At 38.5% G+C, this 17,785-nt stretch overlaps 1 protein-coding gene across 9 annotated transcripts in view; it reads left to right on the top strand.

The window, feature by feature from the left end:
• Nucleotides 1–17,785, top strand: part of DIP2 (disco-interacting protein 2) — a 44,066-nt gene that overhangs the window by 20,990 nt on the left and 5,291 nt on the right. For 4 of the 9 annotated variants that reach the window (XM_046610839.2, XM_046610840.2, XM_046610833.2 and 1 more), the window contains 9 exons: nt 8,904–9,035; nt 11,459–13,267; nt 13,394–13,824; nt 13,931–14,162; nt 15,398–15,528; nt 15,651–16,037; nt 16,179–16,514; nt 16,661–16,957; nt 17,075–17,628. In XM_046610839.2, the coding sequence (XP_046466795.1) occupies nt 8,904–9,035; nt 11,459–13,267; nt 13,394–13,824; nt 13,931–14,162; nt 15,398–15,528; nt 15,651–16,037; nt 16,179–16,514; nt 16,661–16,957; nt 17,075–17,628 (4,309 nt within the window). The remainder of the gene's footprint in view (nt 1–8,903; nt 9,036–11,458; nt 13,268–13,393; nt 13,825–13,930; nt 14,163–15,397; nt 15,529–15,650; nt 16,038–16,178; nt 16,515–16,660; nt 16,958–17,074; nt 17,629–17,785) is intronic. The other 5 variants (XM_046610842.2, XM_046610835.2, XM_046610838.2 and 2 more) reach the window with 3 other exon arrangements.

Here is a 17,785-nt window from a genome sequence, read left to right as displayed (position 1 = left end):
CATACACGCGGTTGTCGCTTCGGTTTGTGTGTGTTCTTTCTCTCTCTCTTTTTCTCTCTCGTCCTCACTCCTCTTTCTCTTTCTCTTCTTCTGCCTTTTTATCGCTATATTATTATAGTTGAAATTTCCTCGATTTTCGAACCTCCTATGTCGGTTTAGGCATAAAATTAATCGCTGCAGGTAGGTTTTTACTATTGAAACGCGTATAACGTAACTTGTAGTATGATGTTAATTCCGAGGGGAATTTCACTTCTTACGATTAATGATTAAAAGATTACGTCTTCTGGCTGGTATACCTCCGTCACCCGTATAATGCTGTTTCAATCGCATTCTAAATCACCTCGAATCACTTGAAATTTCATTTGAGAACAAGATACCTAATTCCGATATTAGGGGTCAGAGAAAAGCAATTAAAAAAAAACTAGAGTGAATCACCCCTCGGTAGCTGGTATATATGTACGTTCGTGTAATATATTACACGTATTAAAGGCGTGTTGTTATTATTGTTAATGTTATCATAATTGCATTGTAGTTTTCCATTTTTCTTATTTCCATTTCAATATTTTATTCTATACATAAACAACAATGTGTAGTTACACATCGTAGCGAGTGTAGCTCATAGTGTAAGTCGTCGTTTTATCGCCTACGCGTATATACGTGCATGGGTAACCACATACACTAATATGTCACGGATTATGATACATGTGTGTACAAAAAATTCTCCGAAACCCTTTTGGTCCAATGAGAACATCATAGAAAAAAAAAATTGTTAAAATCGAAACGGGTGCGGTACATGGGCTGCTAATTTGACGTGGAATGCCCCATATACATACATATACTTGCATTACAGTTTCTCACTGCGCGCACAGTGCAGGATAGGACCGAACATGTGTAGGCCATATTGCTGTATGTACAATATACATGTTGTAAGTATGAAATTACGGTCAATCACTCGTTGATTGCTACAACAGCGTGGCTGCTAAGACGTCGTTTAATTTATACGTAATGGAGAGTTCAGCGCTATTTAATGTCTTTGAATGTAATGTATACAGGCAAATGTAAGTGTATGTATTGTATGTATACATACATATATATATATATACATATGCATTTAGTTAGAAAAAAAAACGAAGTAATATTTTCTGTGCAATACAAATACATATAATATTAGATATCCGTTTCTCTTTTTCGAACTTCTTATTCGTCTTGAATCATAGTTAATTTTTCTGTACCGCGAACTGGTTTTATGTAGATAAATCAAGGGGTCAGCCACCGAAGCATTCATTGTTGTTATCCGTTACTGTAATCATTTTGCAAATAAACGTCTGTAATCAAACAGTCATTTTTTTTTTTAAATTGTAGTCATTTGCCACCATATCGTAGTTATTGTGATTACAGTAATCACGAAATCTTCAAAACCTCGATGATGTGAAATTTAAAAATCGTGCAAATAAGAGATTTATTCGTTCCTCGTTTTTTGAAAAACAATAAAAAAAAATATTGTAACAGAGAATGCTGTTAATCTTCCCGTCTCGCTGCTCGTTTTCAGCTAGGCGAAAAGAGTATGCACTGCACGTACTTTGGTATACATTATTTAACTCGTGAAAAAAAAATCACCGACGATTACAGACGATTACATATGATTGCTTTTTATTTTCATTTACTTTCCTTTATCGCGGCAGTCATGAAATTTGTCCGCAGTCATATGTAATCAGATTTTTATACTTAAAAGTGGAAATCTTTTGCGATCTTGAAAAATTTTCCGTAATCTCTGTAGAGTCTGCAATCACTGTGTCACTTTTTTCCGAGTGGCCAACCCCTTGGTTGTAAATGTGGAAAACTAATCGTGAGAAATGAAAAATTTTTCCTTGTATTGTAATAAATTCTTGTCAAATTTAATTGAAAAATGATGAGAACAAATTGGGACGGAAATTTGTCGTCTTCCCGATAAACCCAGCTCAATATTACTCACGTACGTGTGCGTTTTTATTTCTTCAAATTTTTTTCAATTTTTAACCAACGTTGTTAGTTTTTCATCTATTGTATTGTATACGTATACGTAAATGTCGTGTAAAATGAGAAATAATCAACTCGTCACGGTTGTTTTAATGTATGTGTGCAGCACATATAATGAGTCACGTAGCGATGCCGTCATAGCGATTCCAATTAATCGCAGTTCCTTCAACTCTGTCGTAATACAAATATACGTGTGCAATGTATGCGCGTATGTCCTTTTTTCTCTTCTCACTTTGTCCGTTTGTTTTTCGTATTTTCACCGTTATTGTCGATATTACTTATTTTTTTTTTTTTCTTTTTCTCTACTTTTTCCACAATTCATTACAAAAAAAAAAAAAAATTAGGGAGTAAAATCAGGGAAAAGGGAAAGGCTGCAAAAATAGTGTCGAAGTGTGAAATTTTTTTTCCCCGACTTGGATGCGGCTGATTAACTTCCGTTCGGTCGGTTTTTTTTTTTTTCTTATTTTTTGTTGCTGTTCTTTTTTTTTTTTTTCTCCTCTATTCTTCCGCAACTCGTTTTACCTGCGTTCAGAGACATATATTGTATACAGGGCGCGTTCGAGTGCAAAGCGAATTTCAAATTATTGCAAATTGCGAATTGACACCCTGCGTTTGTATATTGCATGTATAATATATACGTTTACGGTCGACTTGCTCTGCTGCGTAACGGTATATTATTATACACGCTTTGAATAGATAATAATGTACATACATGTGTATACATATATATATATGTATATGCACATATTCGATGATATATATCTATTTATACACAATTTAGAAATAAGTTTAAAGGTAAGGAAATATGTTTCTTCACGTAGGCGTAGCTTTCTTCGAATTTTATTATCACACGGGGAACAAATTTGTCACGCTTTGTACGCGCAATTTCTGTGCAACGGTATCAAGTTTTCACATTATATTGTAATACGCTTCAACCTTGATGCATGTATGAGGGGGAAAAAAAAAAAAAAAACAGCTAGAAGAACAAACTTGAGGCTGACGGGGGAGTAGAAAAAAAAATTAAAAAAAAAAAAAAATTAAAAACGAACAGACGGCATAACGTGTCATAGAGAGATCCTGTTATTTTCACTCTGTAATACAGATATGCTACTGCAGAGTGATTTACAAACAGATCAGATGTTATATTAAAACATACACGTTTATATTAGAATGTTTGAGAAAAAAATAATTTACCATTTTCCACCCCGACACCCTTCAAAACTGTTTTGTTCAGGTTGAAGGAAAGAATCTGTGAAAAGATGAGCTTTCCATCTTATTTTTCATTTTTCTTTATTGTATTATTTTATACTTACGTTTATCGCGTTTGGTTATTTATTATCTTATCTGAGAAATCCGACTTTCAAAAACTAGGAAAAGTTGTACAAAGTATTTTCCAATGTAACTTCCTGAAATTCCCTCCTCATCCTTCTTCTCCCACTTCTCCTCCCGTAGCTTGCCTCTTTCCTTTATTTGTCACGTTTATATTCGTGGTATTGAAGTAAATGTTAATCCATGTCACGTCACGCGTCATATTCATGCATCCTACGTTCCGTGTTACACGTTGATTATCATCGGTACAGTTCGCATCGATGCAGACAATAAGCTCCGTTAAAAATGTGAATTAATGTATTACTTTACCTAATAATATACATATATATATGTATATGTGTGTGCGTGTGTGTATCCGCGAAAACATTTTTCATCGACGATTATAAAAAGGGATTATTGCAACTAACAGGATTATAAATGTTCTACGTATCTCGAAAGAAGAGAGGTAAGGAAATAAATTGATCTTATTGAGCCAATTTTTTTTTCTCTCTCTCATCCAAAAACCAGTTACGTCAAGTTTCCCATATCCGTTATTTTTTACTCTCACTATATTTTGTAATTCCCGGCTAAGCTTTTCTCTTTTTCACGTGCGTAGTCTCGATTGAAAAAAAGAAAAATAATCAAAAGAACAATATTCACAAACAGAAATTCATTTTGTGTAAATCGTATTGAAGATAAAATATATAATTATAAACGATTTGGGACTGAGTTCGTAAGATATATCGTATAACGGATAAAAGGTTTGCCGAAAAACTTGACGCGCCGTGCTTTTTTTTTTCTACTTTCTTTTTTCCTCCGGAGTTATAAGAAAAATAAGAAATACAAGAGAAATGTAATGACTGTGTAACAATAATGATGCAACGATACGACTTCCTTCTTAGAATTTTGTCATATCATTATTATATTTGAGAATAACGATACATATTTACATCCCATGCATTATACACACACACACACACACACACACACACACATTATATGCGTTTATAATACCTACCTTATATACTTAATCACTTACTTACTTACATCCGTTTCGTTACGAAAAGCTACAGGATGTCGAGGGAAAGTTTTCAGACATTTTCTTATGTACGAGAGGAGTAAAATCTTGAAAGTAAAGCTGCTGCAGATGTTTATATACTATATATATATATGTATCTATATGTGCATATGTATATGTATATGCGTGACGAATATTGTGAGAGGATACAATTTCTTATCTCATTATGCCTACTGTACAATTTCTGGGATGGTAAAACAAGCGCGCGCCTAAGTGCGTAGAAAATTGTTCTCATTTGACCCTGATTCTCCGAATAAGGCACACCTAACTATTTGGTCATAGATCTTACCGATATGTTATCCGGGTGTCCGTTATGTGTTTCTTTTACCGATAGAACGGCCGTATAATTTATCCGAAATTCCAAAAAAAAAAAAAAAGAAAGATAGTGTCAACAGAATGTATTTTAAATTACAGTATACCGGAATAATCTCTTGAAATTTGAAAATCAAACGCGCATGCGCGAGTTTTATCGGCTGTCAAACTGTTTCTGCCGGCGATGCAGTTGATACGAATTTTCGAGGTTAGAATATCAAATAATTGAGGCGGTGACTCGCAAAGGTTTTGCTAAGCATTTGTTATCGGGTCGGAAAGTTGATTCTTCGAAGAACGGTCGGGATTTAACGCTTAAGCTCTTTGAAAATTCAAACGTAGACATTTTGCGTAGGTTGGCCCGCCTGCATCGCAGACAAGATTTCGCCGACCAATGAGATTTAATTATTTGGCGCATGCGCGGTTGATTTCCATGTTTCAAGATATTGTCCCGGTATACAATATTACATATAAGGTTAATAATGTAACAAATATCGTCAACTTTTATTCTAAACTAAAGTTTCAAATGAAACGCTGTATAAAATATGTGTACCGTGTGTATCACGAATTTTCCCACAATTATTGTGATTCTTAATTTTTGTAATCTCAGTTTCGAAACTGCTTATCTTTACCGATAAATAGAAGTCCTGGAATTGTATCGATGTTTTTTTTTTTAGAAACGAGCGGGAAATCTTACTGCGCTCGGTAAATTTATTTTTATCTTTTTTTTTTTTAACCGCTGACGTCACTTAAGAATCGAATAATAATCACACCGGCTGAACGAGGGTGTGGATTACTCATAACGTACGGTGCATTCCACGTTTATAATCGGCACGATTGTAAAACAGTGACTTATACAAAGTACAACAATTTATACATTTTTTCAACTAAATGTAGCCCTGTAATGAAATTTGTATATTTCATTTTTTTAATTTATCTGCACTAATTCTCAGAAATATTCTCACAATTAGATTGTGAGACTAATGAAACGTATGCTTTTACAGAAATTCGAGAAACTAAGATCTTCTTGATTAATAGAAAAAAAAATAAATAAAAAAATATTCACCAAATTCGAAACGCGCTGTCGAGTGATTTTCCTGCAAAGTTTTTCTCAAGTCAGATCGATTACAACCGGAATGCTCCATTTCGTTTCTCCCCGGCTAATCAGCAGGGTGTTTTTTCAACACCAACTTCCTCCGGCTATTTCGCTCCTACCCCAGCAGATATTCGGCTCTCTCTCCATTAGCGGATTGGCCATGAATAGAATAATAGAGGCGCAGACTAGGATGCTAATCGATCCTCTCCTCGGTATCAAAATACGGATGAAAACTGCGAATTGCTTAGTTAAACTCACCCGCCATTCACGCTTATTGTAGATTAAATTGGCGCGGCGATATTTCCGGGAAAACGAGGAATAGTCAGGGAATTTCGTCTATCGAGGAATGTCAAGGAAAAGTTAGGGAATTATGATGAATCATGCAAAAAAGCGTAAGTTTTTTTTTTTTTCTTTTCTTTTTTATAAATAGTTTTCAAACTTCAGCTATAATGCTTCGTAAATTCAGTTAAATTGATTTTCGGTAATCGTATTGTGCGATTTCTAATTATTTACGAGATTAGACGAGTAAAGGCAGGGAATTTTATGTGAAAAAAATGTTAGTCACATTGTAAATGCGATCGCAATTTGTCTCTTTTTATTTTTCTTTTTAGATTGTACGACACTTTCGATAATTATTGTAGATTTTAATCTATAATTTAACGTTTTGCAGCTTGTGCGATTTGAAATTAGCTATTTGGACAGTCAAACGTAACTTTTTTTCAATTTTTATACAACTGCTTGAGCAGTTGAATTCGATTTTTCAACACAGTTTCTTGTTTCTTTCGTTCTTTCCTCAATTTTTTTTTTATTCTCTACTTTTCGTTCACCTTTGGCGGCATAAGAAAAGTATTGGTTACGGTCTCAAATCACTTTCTCTAATTTCAACGAATCCTTACGTTTCTAAACATTTAATTTGAACCTCCGGTTATACCGGAAATGAATCGATTTTCAAAGTTTTACCGATAAATTTATAATTTTTCCTTCTTATTATTTTCTCCGAGTAAACGATTATATTTTTTCCCAGTTTTTTCAAAATGTTTTTTTTTTCCAACTTTCTCATTCAAAACTTTTTGATTTGGCTGCCAAGTCCTGTCGGTTTAAGATTTTTCTCTCGATCATTTTCGAGATCGTCGCAGAAGTTTTTCGGACCGATCGACGGGCTATTTTTTTTCTTTTCTCTATTTTCTTTCACGGCGATGAAAAGTATCGGGGAAAAAAACTGGTTTTCCGCCTTTATTCTATAATCGGTAACATTGTCCGATAATTTTGCAGTTGGCTTATGCAGGCCGCGCAATTATCGCACTGACTGCAATACGGTAGGTATTACATAGCGGGAAATCGTTCAGAGAATAGAAATTCAATATAAGTAAGTAGAGATTCAACAAAAAGTTGCTATACCTGTATACAGCTATCCTGTACCGTATACCATGTATAGTGCGTGCACGCGTGTTTAAAGCGTAATCGTTTAACAACTGCGGGCTGCGGTCAGAAGAATAATTTACAACCCGGTGTCAATTCCTTTCGACAAACTATACCTGCATATTGTGTATGTATATGTATATGGGGCATTCCACGAAGTGTCGATCAAACTCGGAAATCGATATTTCCGATTTCATCCGAACCTTTTTCTGCGAAAGTACTGGTCGAAAAACAACTGTTTGATTTTTTTTTCCAAGTTTTCAATCATTCGTGTTCGAGATTAGTCTGAAAAAATTTGGAAACTTCCAGGAAAATATGAGAAAATTTTTTCGCATCCCGGAAGTAATTTTTGAAATTTTCCAACCTTCGCTGTGATGAATGTAAAATTTTGTGATATTTTCTAAGAATTTTTTTTTTTTCAAAAAATCACCTCTTTGTTTTCTGACCAGTACTTTCGAAAAAAAAAAATATTAAATGAAATCGGAAATATCAATTTCCGATCTTGATCGATACTTCGTAAAATGCTTCATATACATTGTAACGACTTTTATTTTTTTTTATACATAGTATTGAACACTTTTAAAAAAATTATACTCACCTCTATTCTCGTTTATTCGTTTTATTCTGAATTCAGGCTGCGAGTATTAATAATATTCAACAACCTTGCTTGACAAGTATACGTATAACGATATTCTATGAAAAACTTATGTAAATTTAGAATAGATACGATGTGGGTATAAATATTTGTGTTCATTGTTGCGTTCTGGTGGTATCGCGGGTTGCGGTTTTCTTACTGTATATACTTACATTTCGTCACACCGTCTGTACAATTCTATATATTATAAATATACGTAGGTATAATTATTTGGTACATAATTTAGCAATTATAGAATTTCTTACGGCGATGGTATTGTTGTATCATATTGCATGCACAATGATGCACGATTAAAGTTTGTATATATATACAATATATATATATATGTATATATATATAAATTTCGCTGTAGTTAATTACCTACGCATACCGTATTCAATAATGTATGTATTATATACAAAAGCAGTGATGGTGGTGGTGGTAGTGGTGGTGGTGGTGGTGGTGATGATTTTTAAAGAAAATATATATTACATGGTACTTAACAACGTAAATAAAAATTTTTAAATGAATGGGAAGGATTATTCGATATTATGCAACAGCAAGAATGAATTAGGGTTCTAATTATTATTTTTCTTTTTATATATACACAACTAATGGTGACAGGAAAAAAAAGAATAATAATAATAATAATAATAAAATAAATATAATACGATTTTGAAAGGCGTTTTTATATCTACGAGGTGATTCAGTTTTAACTTTGAGCTCGAAAGTATGATTTGAACAGTAATAATTATGTTCGTATATACGTGATGAATTTTTGTCGAGAACAATAAGAACAGTCGTAATATATAGAAATAATATTGAATATACGGAAATTTCATTATTACATTTATATGTACGTATAAAATTACTTGAATCACTTCGCGCGGTATAATTTCCCGTAGGTTTTACAATAAATTGTCGAATCAGCGTAATAATATTGGTTGAATAATTCTTGCTTTCCGGTTTTTAAATTATCGTCGTTGCCGCTGGTGCTGCCGTTGCTGTTGTTGTTAGATTGTTGTTGTTGTTGTTGCATGCAGGAGGCCGTCTGGCCCCAGGAATAGCGAGTCCCTCGGGCTCCGCCGGTTCAGGGAATGCTGCGAATACAAACACGGCAGCTGCCAGACGCGGAAATCGAAGACTTACGCGCAATGAAAGTCGCTACCATTCCGGTGAGTATATGACATAAAAAAGAGAGAAAGAAAACACAAGGAGTGAGAAAATAGAAGAGACGAGAGAGGAGATGAGGGAGATCAACGATTACGAGCGAAATTTTATCATTCGCTGGTTTTTTTTTTTTTCAATTCAACCCTTTGAGTCACATTTCCGTGTCGAGTCAACTTTTGTAACAAGATGCGAAATCAGATTTTGAGAATTCAAGATGGTGGAGGAGAATTTCAAATTTGATCGAATATGGTCAAAAAAACTCTATGCAGAAGTTTTCGGGATCGCTGATTGGATTCGCTGTGTCGAATTTTCGAAATCTGATTTCAGATTCGTAATTAGCGATCCTAAAAACCTTGGAACAGAGTTTTTTCCCCGGATTTGATCGAACTTGAAATTTTCGTCCACCATATTCGATCCGCCATTTTGAATTTTTTAAACCCGATTTCAGATTCGTTATCAGCGAACCCAAACACTTATAATTTATGTAAAACATGTGTACGTGTAGAACGGGGTAATTTTTTCGGAAATGAATTATTCCATCAATTGTCACGATTTTTTTCAATCAATTTGTTTCTAATAATAACAACTTACATTATATCGCTATAATTACTCTCGTGTATTGAAAACCTGTTAGTATACTATCAGAAACAGCAAAAAACCGCAAAGAAATGTTTTGCAAAGTTCTATAAATATACGAAAAATGTATATAAAATAGGTGATAAGAATACTTACCGCACTATGACTCAAAGGGTTGACCCCTCTTTTTGCGATTCGCTTATGATATAGAATTACTCACGATTATAAGGTCATGACCGATCGACAATCGATCCAATTTCACTGCGAAATTGCAAACGGGAAACTGAAGTCTGACTAATCCGTAAATCTTGGAATCGTCGGTAAATTTTTTGCCTTATCTTCTATTCAAGAGCTTATCGCGAAATGATTCATTATACTTGCGACCTCGACACGTTAATCGCAAATTGATTATCACGCCGTTCCGGGTATCTCTTACCGGCACGTAGATAAACAGATCGACTAATTATAGGCATTATACTATATCTTAAAAGGGAGAGAAAATAGAGAGATGAAGGACTGAAAAAGTAGGATACTTTAACTGGATATTTCTTTTTTTCATCTTGTCTTACTTGCGATTAGATAACGCGCGTATCGTAAGAGCAGTTATATTCACTTATAACGCTATATTTTTATCCACGAGCGGTGTGCCCAATGTGAGATTGAAAACGCAATTATGCCGTATCAAACGGTCAGCCTATATAAATAAGTAAGATATAATTATAATAATGAAATATAGAAAAAGGGGAGGAATTTTTCAACGCTACATACGAATGTAGTGTTATTACTGCATGTATAAGCTGGATAATCTGCATTGTCTATTTGTTGTTCGGCTAAATGTGTAATTATTGTTGTTATTATTATTACTGCATTATTTATTAAAAATAATTGTTATTTATTGTGGATCATGCCAATGATATATATATACATATATATTTCATATTTTGACGTTGCATGTGTCTATAATTATACATTGATATATACCCTGTTCAGTAAATACATACATAAATAACCATGTTAACTGTACCCACAAAAAATTTTCTGTTTCCCTAATCGTTGTTATTGTTTTCTGCATCATTAATCGTTCTAAAATCTTGTGAAAATTGAAATTATTGGAAAAAAAAAACGAAGATGCGAAGTTAATTAATTAACGAGCCTAGATGTCGCTGTGTTTTGCTTAAAAAAAAAAAAAAAAACCAACAAATAAAAATTAAATAAATAAAAACTCGTCGCTGCCATTGTTGTGATTTTATGTAATATTTAAATACATAACGCTACAATTATTGGAGTGAAGGAAATTTTCTTCGACGATAACCTTCACTCCTTGTAGCGTATCTGAACATGTCTATGTGTAACTCGTTTGACGTTTGAACTGGAGAGAATGAAGTTGGTGTTTAATATTAGTGTTTAAAATAACAAAGTAGTCTTTTCCCATTCGAGGTATTTTAAGCACTGTGTCACGTGACCGATTTCAGAGTATTTATGAGATTCCGTACTAATTTTTAATAACTAAATAAAACATCGGTTCGATTTTAAATTCGATTGAAATCGAAAAACGTAAACGAATATGTAACGTTTAAAAATTATTTTCTCTTCTTCACGAGAGCTTTGATTTGAGATAAAAAAAAAAAAAAAAAAAAAAACAGTCCGCTAGACTAAGATGATCCCTTGACAAAAATTTGGAAATCGATCAGAAGGTTGTGAAAAATATTATACGGAATCTCGTAAACTATATATACTCTTTGAGTCGGTCACGTGACACCGTGATCGTGACAACTCGATGAAAGAATAGCAAACGTTTCGCCGAAAGTGTTTCGCATGGTATATGATTAACGCAAGGTGTTTGGTTGTCCAGAGGTGCGCCAAGAGGCGGTCCAGCAGGCACTAGCCGCGATGCAGGGTCGTCCGAAACCCTCTCTCCCGATGCCGTCTAAGCGTACGTCGGTGATGGCCAGGAGTCCGGATCGAGAACGTCGCGACAGCGGCGAGTCGAGCAGCGACGAGGACAGCGTCGTCACCGAGGAGAGTCCCGGGGCTGGGGGACCGACTGGAACCGGTCTCTCGGACACGAGCAGCACGGGATCGGCACGAGACACGCCGCCGCCCCCGAGGCCGCCGGCCAGGAGGCCGCCCGCGGACATAACGGACATCGCCGAGTACGCACCCCACGCCTACTGCAACATCCAACCACCCGACGTGACGCACACGACGCAGTCCAGGAGGCCGGGTGCCGATCGGGTGAACCGGTACCACGTCGTCGAGGACAACACGGGGACCACTGGACGGTGGAAGGTATCGGCCAAGATCCAGCAGCTGCTGAACACACTGAAGAGACCGAAGCGGAGACCGCTGCCTGAGTTCTACGAGGACGACGACATCGAGCTGGAGATCGCGGCCAACCCGAAGGATCCTAACGCACCGAAACCAGAGGGCGGATCCATGACATCCGCCGTTGGTGAACCGCTTTCCGTTCCATCGGGACTGCCCAGGTCACTCGAAGCCGCCATTCAACGGTACGGATCTGCCAGCTATAAGGCACCGGCCGCCACCGTTTTGGACCCCAATGGAAAGCCATCGGTACCTTTGACCTACGGGAAGCTACTCAGCAGGTCCCACAAGATAGCTTACACGCTGTTAAACAAGGCGCTCAGTCGGAGTGGTGATTGTTGTCTCAAACCCGGGGACCGGATAGCTCTCGTCTATCCGAATAATGATCCGATAAGCTTTATGTGCGCGTTTTACGGATGTCTTCAGGCTGGGATTGTTCCCGTTCCTATCGAGGTCCCGTTGACGAGACGCGACGCCGGTTCTCAGCAGATTGGATTTTTACTGGGTAGCTGCGGGATCCAGGTCGCTCTTACCAGCGAGGCTTGTCTAAAGGGGTTGCCCAAGACCGCTGCAGGCGAGGTTGTAGCGTTTAAGGGATGGCCGAAGCTGCACTGGTTCGTTACCGAGCATCTTGGAAAGACGCCCAAGGATTGGATGCCGCCGCCGAGGCTTACCGACGACACTCCTGCCTACATAGAGTACACTACCGACAAGGATGGATCCGTCATGGGAGTCACTGTCACCAGAGCAGCTATGCTGGCTAATTGCAGGGCTCTGACAATGGCCTGCGGTTACACGGAGGGCGAGAACGCCGTTTGCGTTTTGGATTTCAAGCGAGAAGTCGGATTGTGGCACAGCACTTTGACCAGTATTCTTAACGGCATGCACGTTGTCTTTATTCCTTACGCTCTGATGAAGGTCAGTCCCGCTAGCTGGATGCAAATGATTACGAAACATCGGGCAAGCGTCGCTGTCGTCAAGTCGAGAGACTTACACTGGGGTTTACTCGCTACCAAGGATCACAAGGATATTTCACTATCGTCGCTCAGACTGCTGCTCGTTGCCGACGGCGCCAATCCGTGGTCACTGTCATCCTGCGATCAGTTTTTGTCTGTCTTTCAATCCAAGGGTCTCAGACCAGACGCCGTCTGTCCCTGCGCTTCGTCCAGCGAAGCACTCACTGTATCGGTTAGGAGACCCGGACGTGCCGGTGTCAACGCCACTGGAAGAGGCGTATTGTCCATGTCTGGTTTGAGTTATGGAGTCGTACGTGTCGACCAGGAAAATTCTCTCACTTCGCTCACTCTTCAGGACTGCGGACAGGTTATGCCCGGAAGTAAGTTGAAGGATAATTTATTCACCGAATGTTTAAAGAATATTCTGGTACTACGGTATCATCGCAGAGTTGTTACGTTGTCCCAAGCTTGATCACAGTGATTTATCCGTTCGTTTGCAATTCCAGGTGTCGTTGTGGTTGTCAAAATGGAAGGGCAGCCATTCATTTGCAAAACTGACGAAGTTGGAGAGATATGTGTACATAGTTCCGCGACGGGTAGCCAGTATTGGGGGCTCCAAGGATTGACTAACAACACGTTTAAAGTATCGCCTTTACTACCAGATGGAACGCCGCAGGGTGAAGTTGAATACGCAAGATCAGGACTGCTCGGTTTTCTCGGACCTGGAGGTCTCGTTTTTGTTTGTGGTTCGCGGGACGGCCTGATGACTGTTACGGGAAGAAAGCACAACGCGGATGATATTATCGCTACGGTACTCGCTGTTGAACCAATGAAGTTTATTTATCGAGGTAGAATCGCAGTCTTCAGCGTCAGGGTACTCAGAGATGAAAGGATATGCGTCGTCGCGGAACAGAGACCAGACTGCAGCGAAGAAGAGGTGAGCAGCTGCTGCTTATCTTCAGTTGATCTTAGTTAATTTTAAAAATTTTTTATCTACTTTCGTTTGTCAAACGATGCGAGTTGAAAATATTTTTTTATTACAGAGTTTCCAGTGGATGTCCAGGGTACTGCAAGCCGTCGACTCGATTCACGCGGTTGGCATTTATTGTCTCGCTTTAGTGCCACCTAATTATCTTCCCAAAACGCCTCTAGGAGGAATCCATTTGTCCGAGACAAAACGTCGTTTCCTCGAGGGAGCGTTGCATCCTGCAAATGTATTACTTTGTCCGCACACTTGCGTGACCAACTTACCAAAACCTCGCGAAGTACATTCGGGTAAGCAATACAGTCCAGCCTATGTCATAAATCATCTGTAGGGATCAGGTGTGTAAACGCGATTTCCAATCAGATTACGTGAATCATGTAAGTAAATACTTTTGCTTCATCGTGAACATTGGCTACAGGACAACCAATACTCGATGTGTCTAGCTTTGACACAAGTTTGTTTTTGTTTTTTTTTTTAAAGAAATTTAATACCAATGAAAGTATCCTATAGGCTATAGTACAACGAATTACTTACGAAAGTATGTTTCAATTGCACGTATTTTCGATCATCTGTTCTCGATCGTGATCAAATATTATGTTACCAATTTGTACATGTTCCAGGATATTTTCTTGTATTTAATGTTCACTGGCGAGTTTTAAAAGCTTCTTGACTCACTATTGAAGTAAATGTTGCTACTTGTTTGTACTCGTATTTGTATATTTCAGATATGATATATAACAGTGTGAATCAAATGAATCGACTAGCTCTACGTTTTTCTATTGCTTCTTATTTTCACACTAATTATTGCACTGTATTGTTTAATTATCTATCTGACTGTCGAGTATTTAACAATTGAACGTTTTGTTAGTATTCACTCGATACTATAAGTATGAAAATAATGTTCATATCCTTTTTACACACGCAAAACTGATCTTTCCAAGTCCCCTTTTTGTAAGCCTACTGTAAATATTGTTCTACAAGCCATGATACCGAGTCATCAAACCAATCAGTTGACAATATTTTCTCCATTTAAATGTACACAGTGATCAAAGTTTTTATCCAGCAATGAATCTGGCTTATGGTGAAGTGTCAAATTTGTTTGTCCTTAATGTTTAAAATGCCAAAGTATCGAACAAAATGTTAGAAGCACCACATTAGCTTTACTTCCTAGCTTGCCACCCTTGCGCACTGCGTCATATTGTGTACCCTTATAAATCCAGTGCTTAGCATGTGTACTCCATGAGTTATAGTTATTATAATTTTTTTTTAATGATTTTTTTTCTACATTCTTCTTTCTGTTGGCTGAGCCCTGAATGGTCCTCTTATCCCAAACCTGTACTATTCTACACTGTTGAACAATGTATCATTGATTATCGTTAAAGAAAAATCCAACACAGAACAGAATACACCGCCTGTTTGCTAACTTTTATTTTCCGGCCTCAGTCAGGGGAGAGTGTGCGAGGTACTCATTACTGGGTTGAGTGTTTGTGTTGGTTTACTAACGGAATGGTGCGGGGGCGTGTAGCGGGGGATTCTGTTGCAGACGTCGGCCCAGCGAGCGTCATGGTTGGCAACATCGTACAGGGTAATCGGTTGGCTTCGGCACAGGGGCGCGACATGGGGATCCTTGACGAAGACAGCGATAGTGCTAAGAAGGTTCGTGTCTATGTATTTGTCATTTATACTCTGCATTATGTCTGACAATGCATGCCAAACTGACTTACACAGTGTGAATTTGCACATTCCTGAAAATTATTCCAAACTTATTTTATTTTCAGTACCAGTTTATATCCGAGATTCTTCGGTGGCGGGCCGCCAGCACCTCGGATCACGTGATATTCACGCTATTGAATGCAAAGGGTGCAATTGCGACGTCGCTCTCGTGTTCACAACTGCATAAAAAAGCAGAGAGGATTGGAAATTTACTGCTCGATCGTGGACGGATCAATACCGGGGATCATGTAGCGCTTATATTCCCTCCTGGTATAGATCTGATTTGTGCTTTTTACGGGTGCTTGTACGTCGGTGCTGTTCCGGTCACAATCAGGCCACCTCATCCACAGAATCTTCAAACTACTCTGCCAACTGTTAGAATGATCGTTGACGTCAGCAAATCCGTACTCGTATTATCTAATCAAAATCTGCTGAAGCTTCTGAAATCGAAGGTACAAATCTATGCATCCGTTGTCTAGAGTTCGAGATTTTGTCAGTTTTGAAATTATCATTGTCATACCTCCCAACCGTTTTCCGAATACTTTCAACTTCTGGATATAATGACTTAATATTTTTTGTTTCAAACTCAACAGGAAGCAAACAACGTAGTCGACATGAAAACTTGGCCAACGACATTGGACATGGACGATATGCCGAAAAAGAAACTTCCCGTTATGTACAGGGCTCCGACAGCAGAGATGTTGGCGTATCTAGATTTTAGTGTATCAACAACGGGAATGCTTGCGGGAATCAAAATGTCGCATGCGGCAGTGACTTCGTTGTGTCGAGCGATGAAGCTCGCCTGTGAATTATACCCGTCGCGCCATATAGCTTTGTGTTTAGACCCGTACTCTGGTCTCGGATTTGCGTTGTGGTGTTTGAGCAGCATATACAGCGGCCATCATTCAATCCTCATACCGCCATCAGAGGTAAATCGCCCAAACGTTACTTGCATAGTAAATAATTTATCGTTATTTTCTGATTCGTCGAATGGAATCACGGTAAACACACGAGAACAAGAAATTAAAATCCTTGAAGGAAAAGCATAAAAAATTTTACCAACAACTATGTGTAGGTCGAAGCAAATCCGGCCTCTTGGTTGTCCGCCGTGAGCCAGCACAGGGTCAGAGACACTTTCTGTTCCTACGGTGTAATGGAGTTGTGTACAAAAGGTTTGGGCTCTTCGGTGCATGCTCTTAAAGCTCGCGGGGTCAGTCTCGCCTGTGTTAGAACCTGCGTTGTCGTTGCCGAAGAGAGACCACGAATAGCCTTGACGACCAGCTTCAGCAAACTATTTTCCGCACTTGGATTGAGCCCTCGTGCAGTCTCAACGTCTTTCGGCTGCAGAGTAAACACAGCCATATGTCTTCAGGTTAGTAAAAGGAGACAAATCTGACGGTTAAATTGACGAATAACTGACAGAATGGATGTTATAAAGTTCACCAATGCTAATCTTACAAGCAATCTTGGAAATTTTCGTTCAAAACAGGGAGCATCTAGTCCAGAACCGTCAACAGTTTATGTAGATTTACGGGCGCTGAGGAACGACAGGGTTTCGTTGGTGGAAAGAGGCAGTCCGCACTCTCTCTGCTTGATGGAGTCAGGCAAACTTTTGCCAGGAGTGAAGGTGATCATCGCGAATCCGGAGACCAAGGGTCAGTGCGGGGACTCGCATTTAGGTGAAATATGGGTGCAGTCGTCGCACAACGCCAGCGGTTACTTCACGATTTACGGCGACGAAAGCGACTATGCGGACCACTTTAACGCTCGTCTCGTAACTGGAAATACCGGCGAAGTTTACGCGCGGACTGGATATCTCGGCTTCCTCAGGCGTACCGAGAGCGTCCAACAGTCTGCTGTCGGTGACACAACTGGGGACAGCTCGGCTTCCGACGCCGAAGGTCCGCCTGTTGACGCGGAACTCCACGACGCTGTATTCGTCGTTGGTGCTCTTGATGAGGCAATTTTACTCCGAGGAATGAGGTATCATCCCATCGATATCGAAAACAGCGTCATGAGGTGTCACAAGAAGATCGCTGAATGGTAAGACCCAACATTTACTCGACGTAAATAAATAATTTGTAGTCAAATTGTCTAGCTGCGAAAAAAAATTTTCTGGATAAAAAGAATAGATGTATTTTCCATGAATGGAGATTTTTACACGAAGCTTACAAGTTTACAGAAGGAACGTAGCCATTAT

The sequence above is a fragment of the Neodiprion pinetum genome, chromosome 2, assembly GCF_021155775.2.
Source record: "Neodiprion pinetum isolate iyNeoPine1 chromosome 2, iyNeoPine1.2, whole genome shotgun sequence".
Lineage (NCBI taxonomy): Eukaryota > Metazoa > Arthropoda > Insecta > Hymenoptera > Diprionidae > Neodiprion > Neodiprion pinetum.
This window is presented reverse-complemented; position numbering and strand designations above follow the sequence as displayed.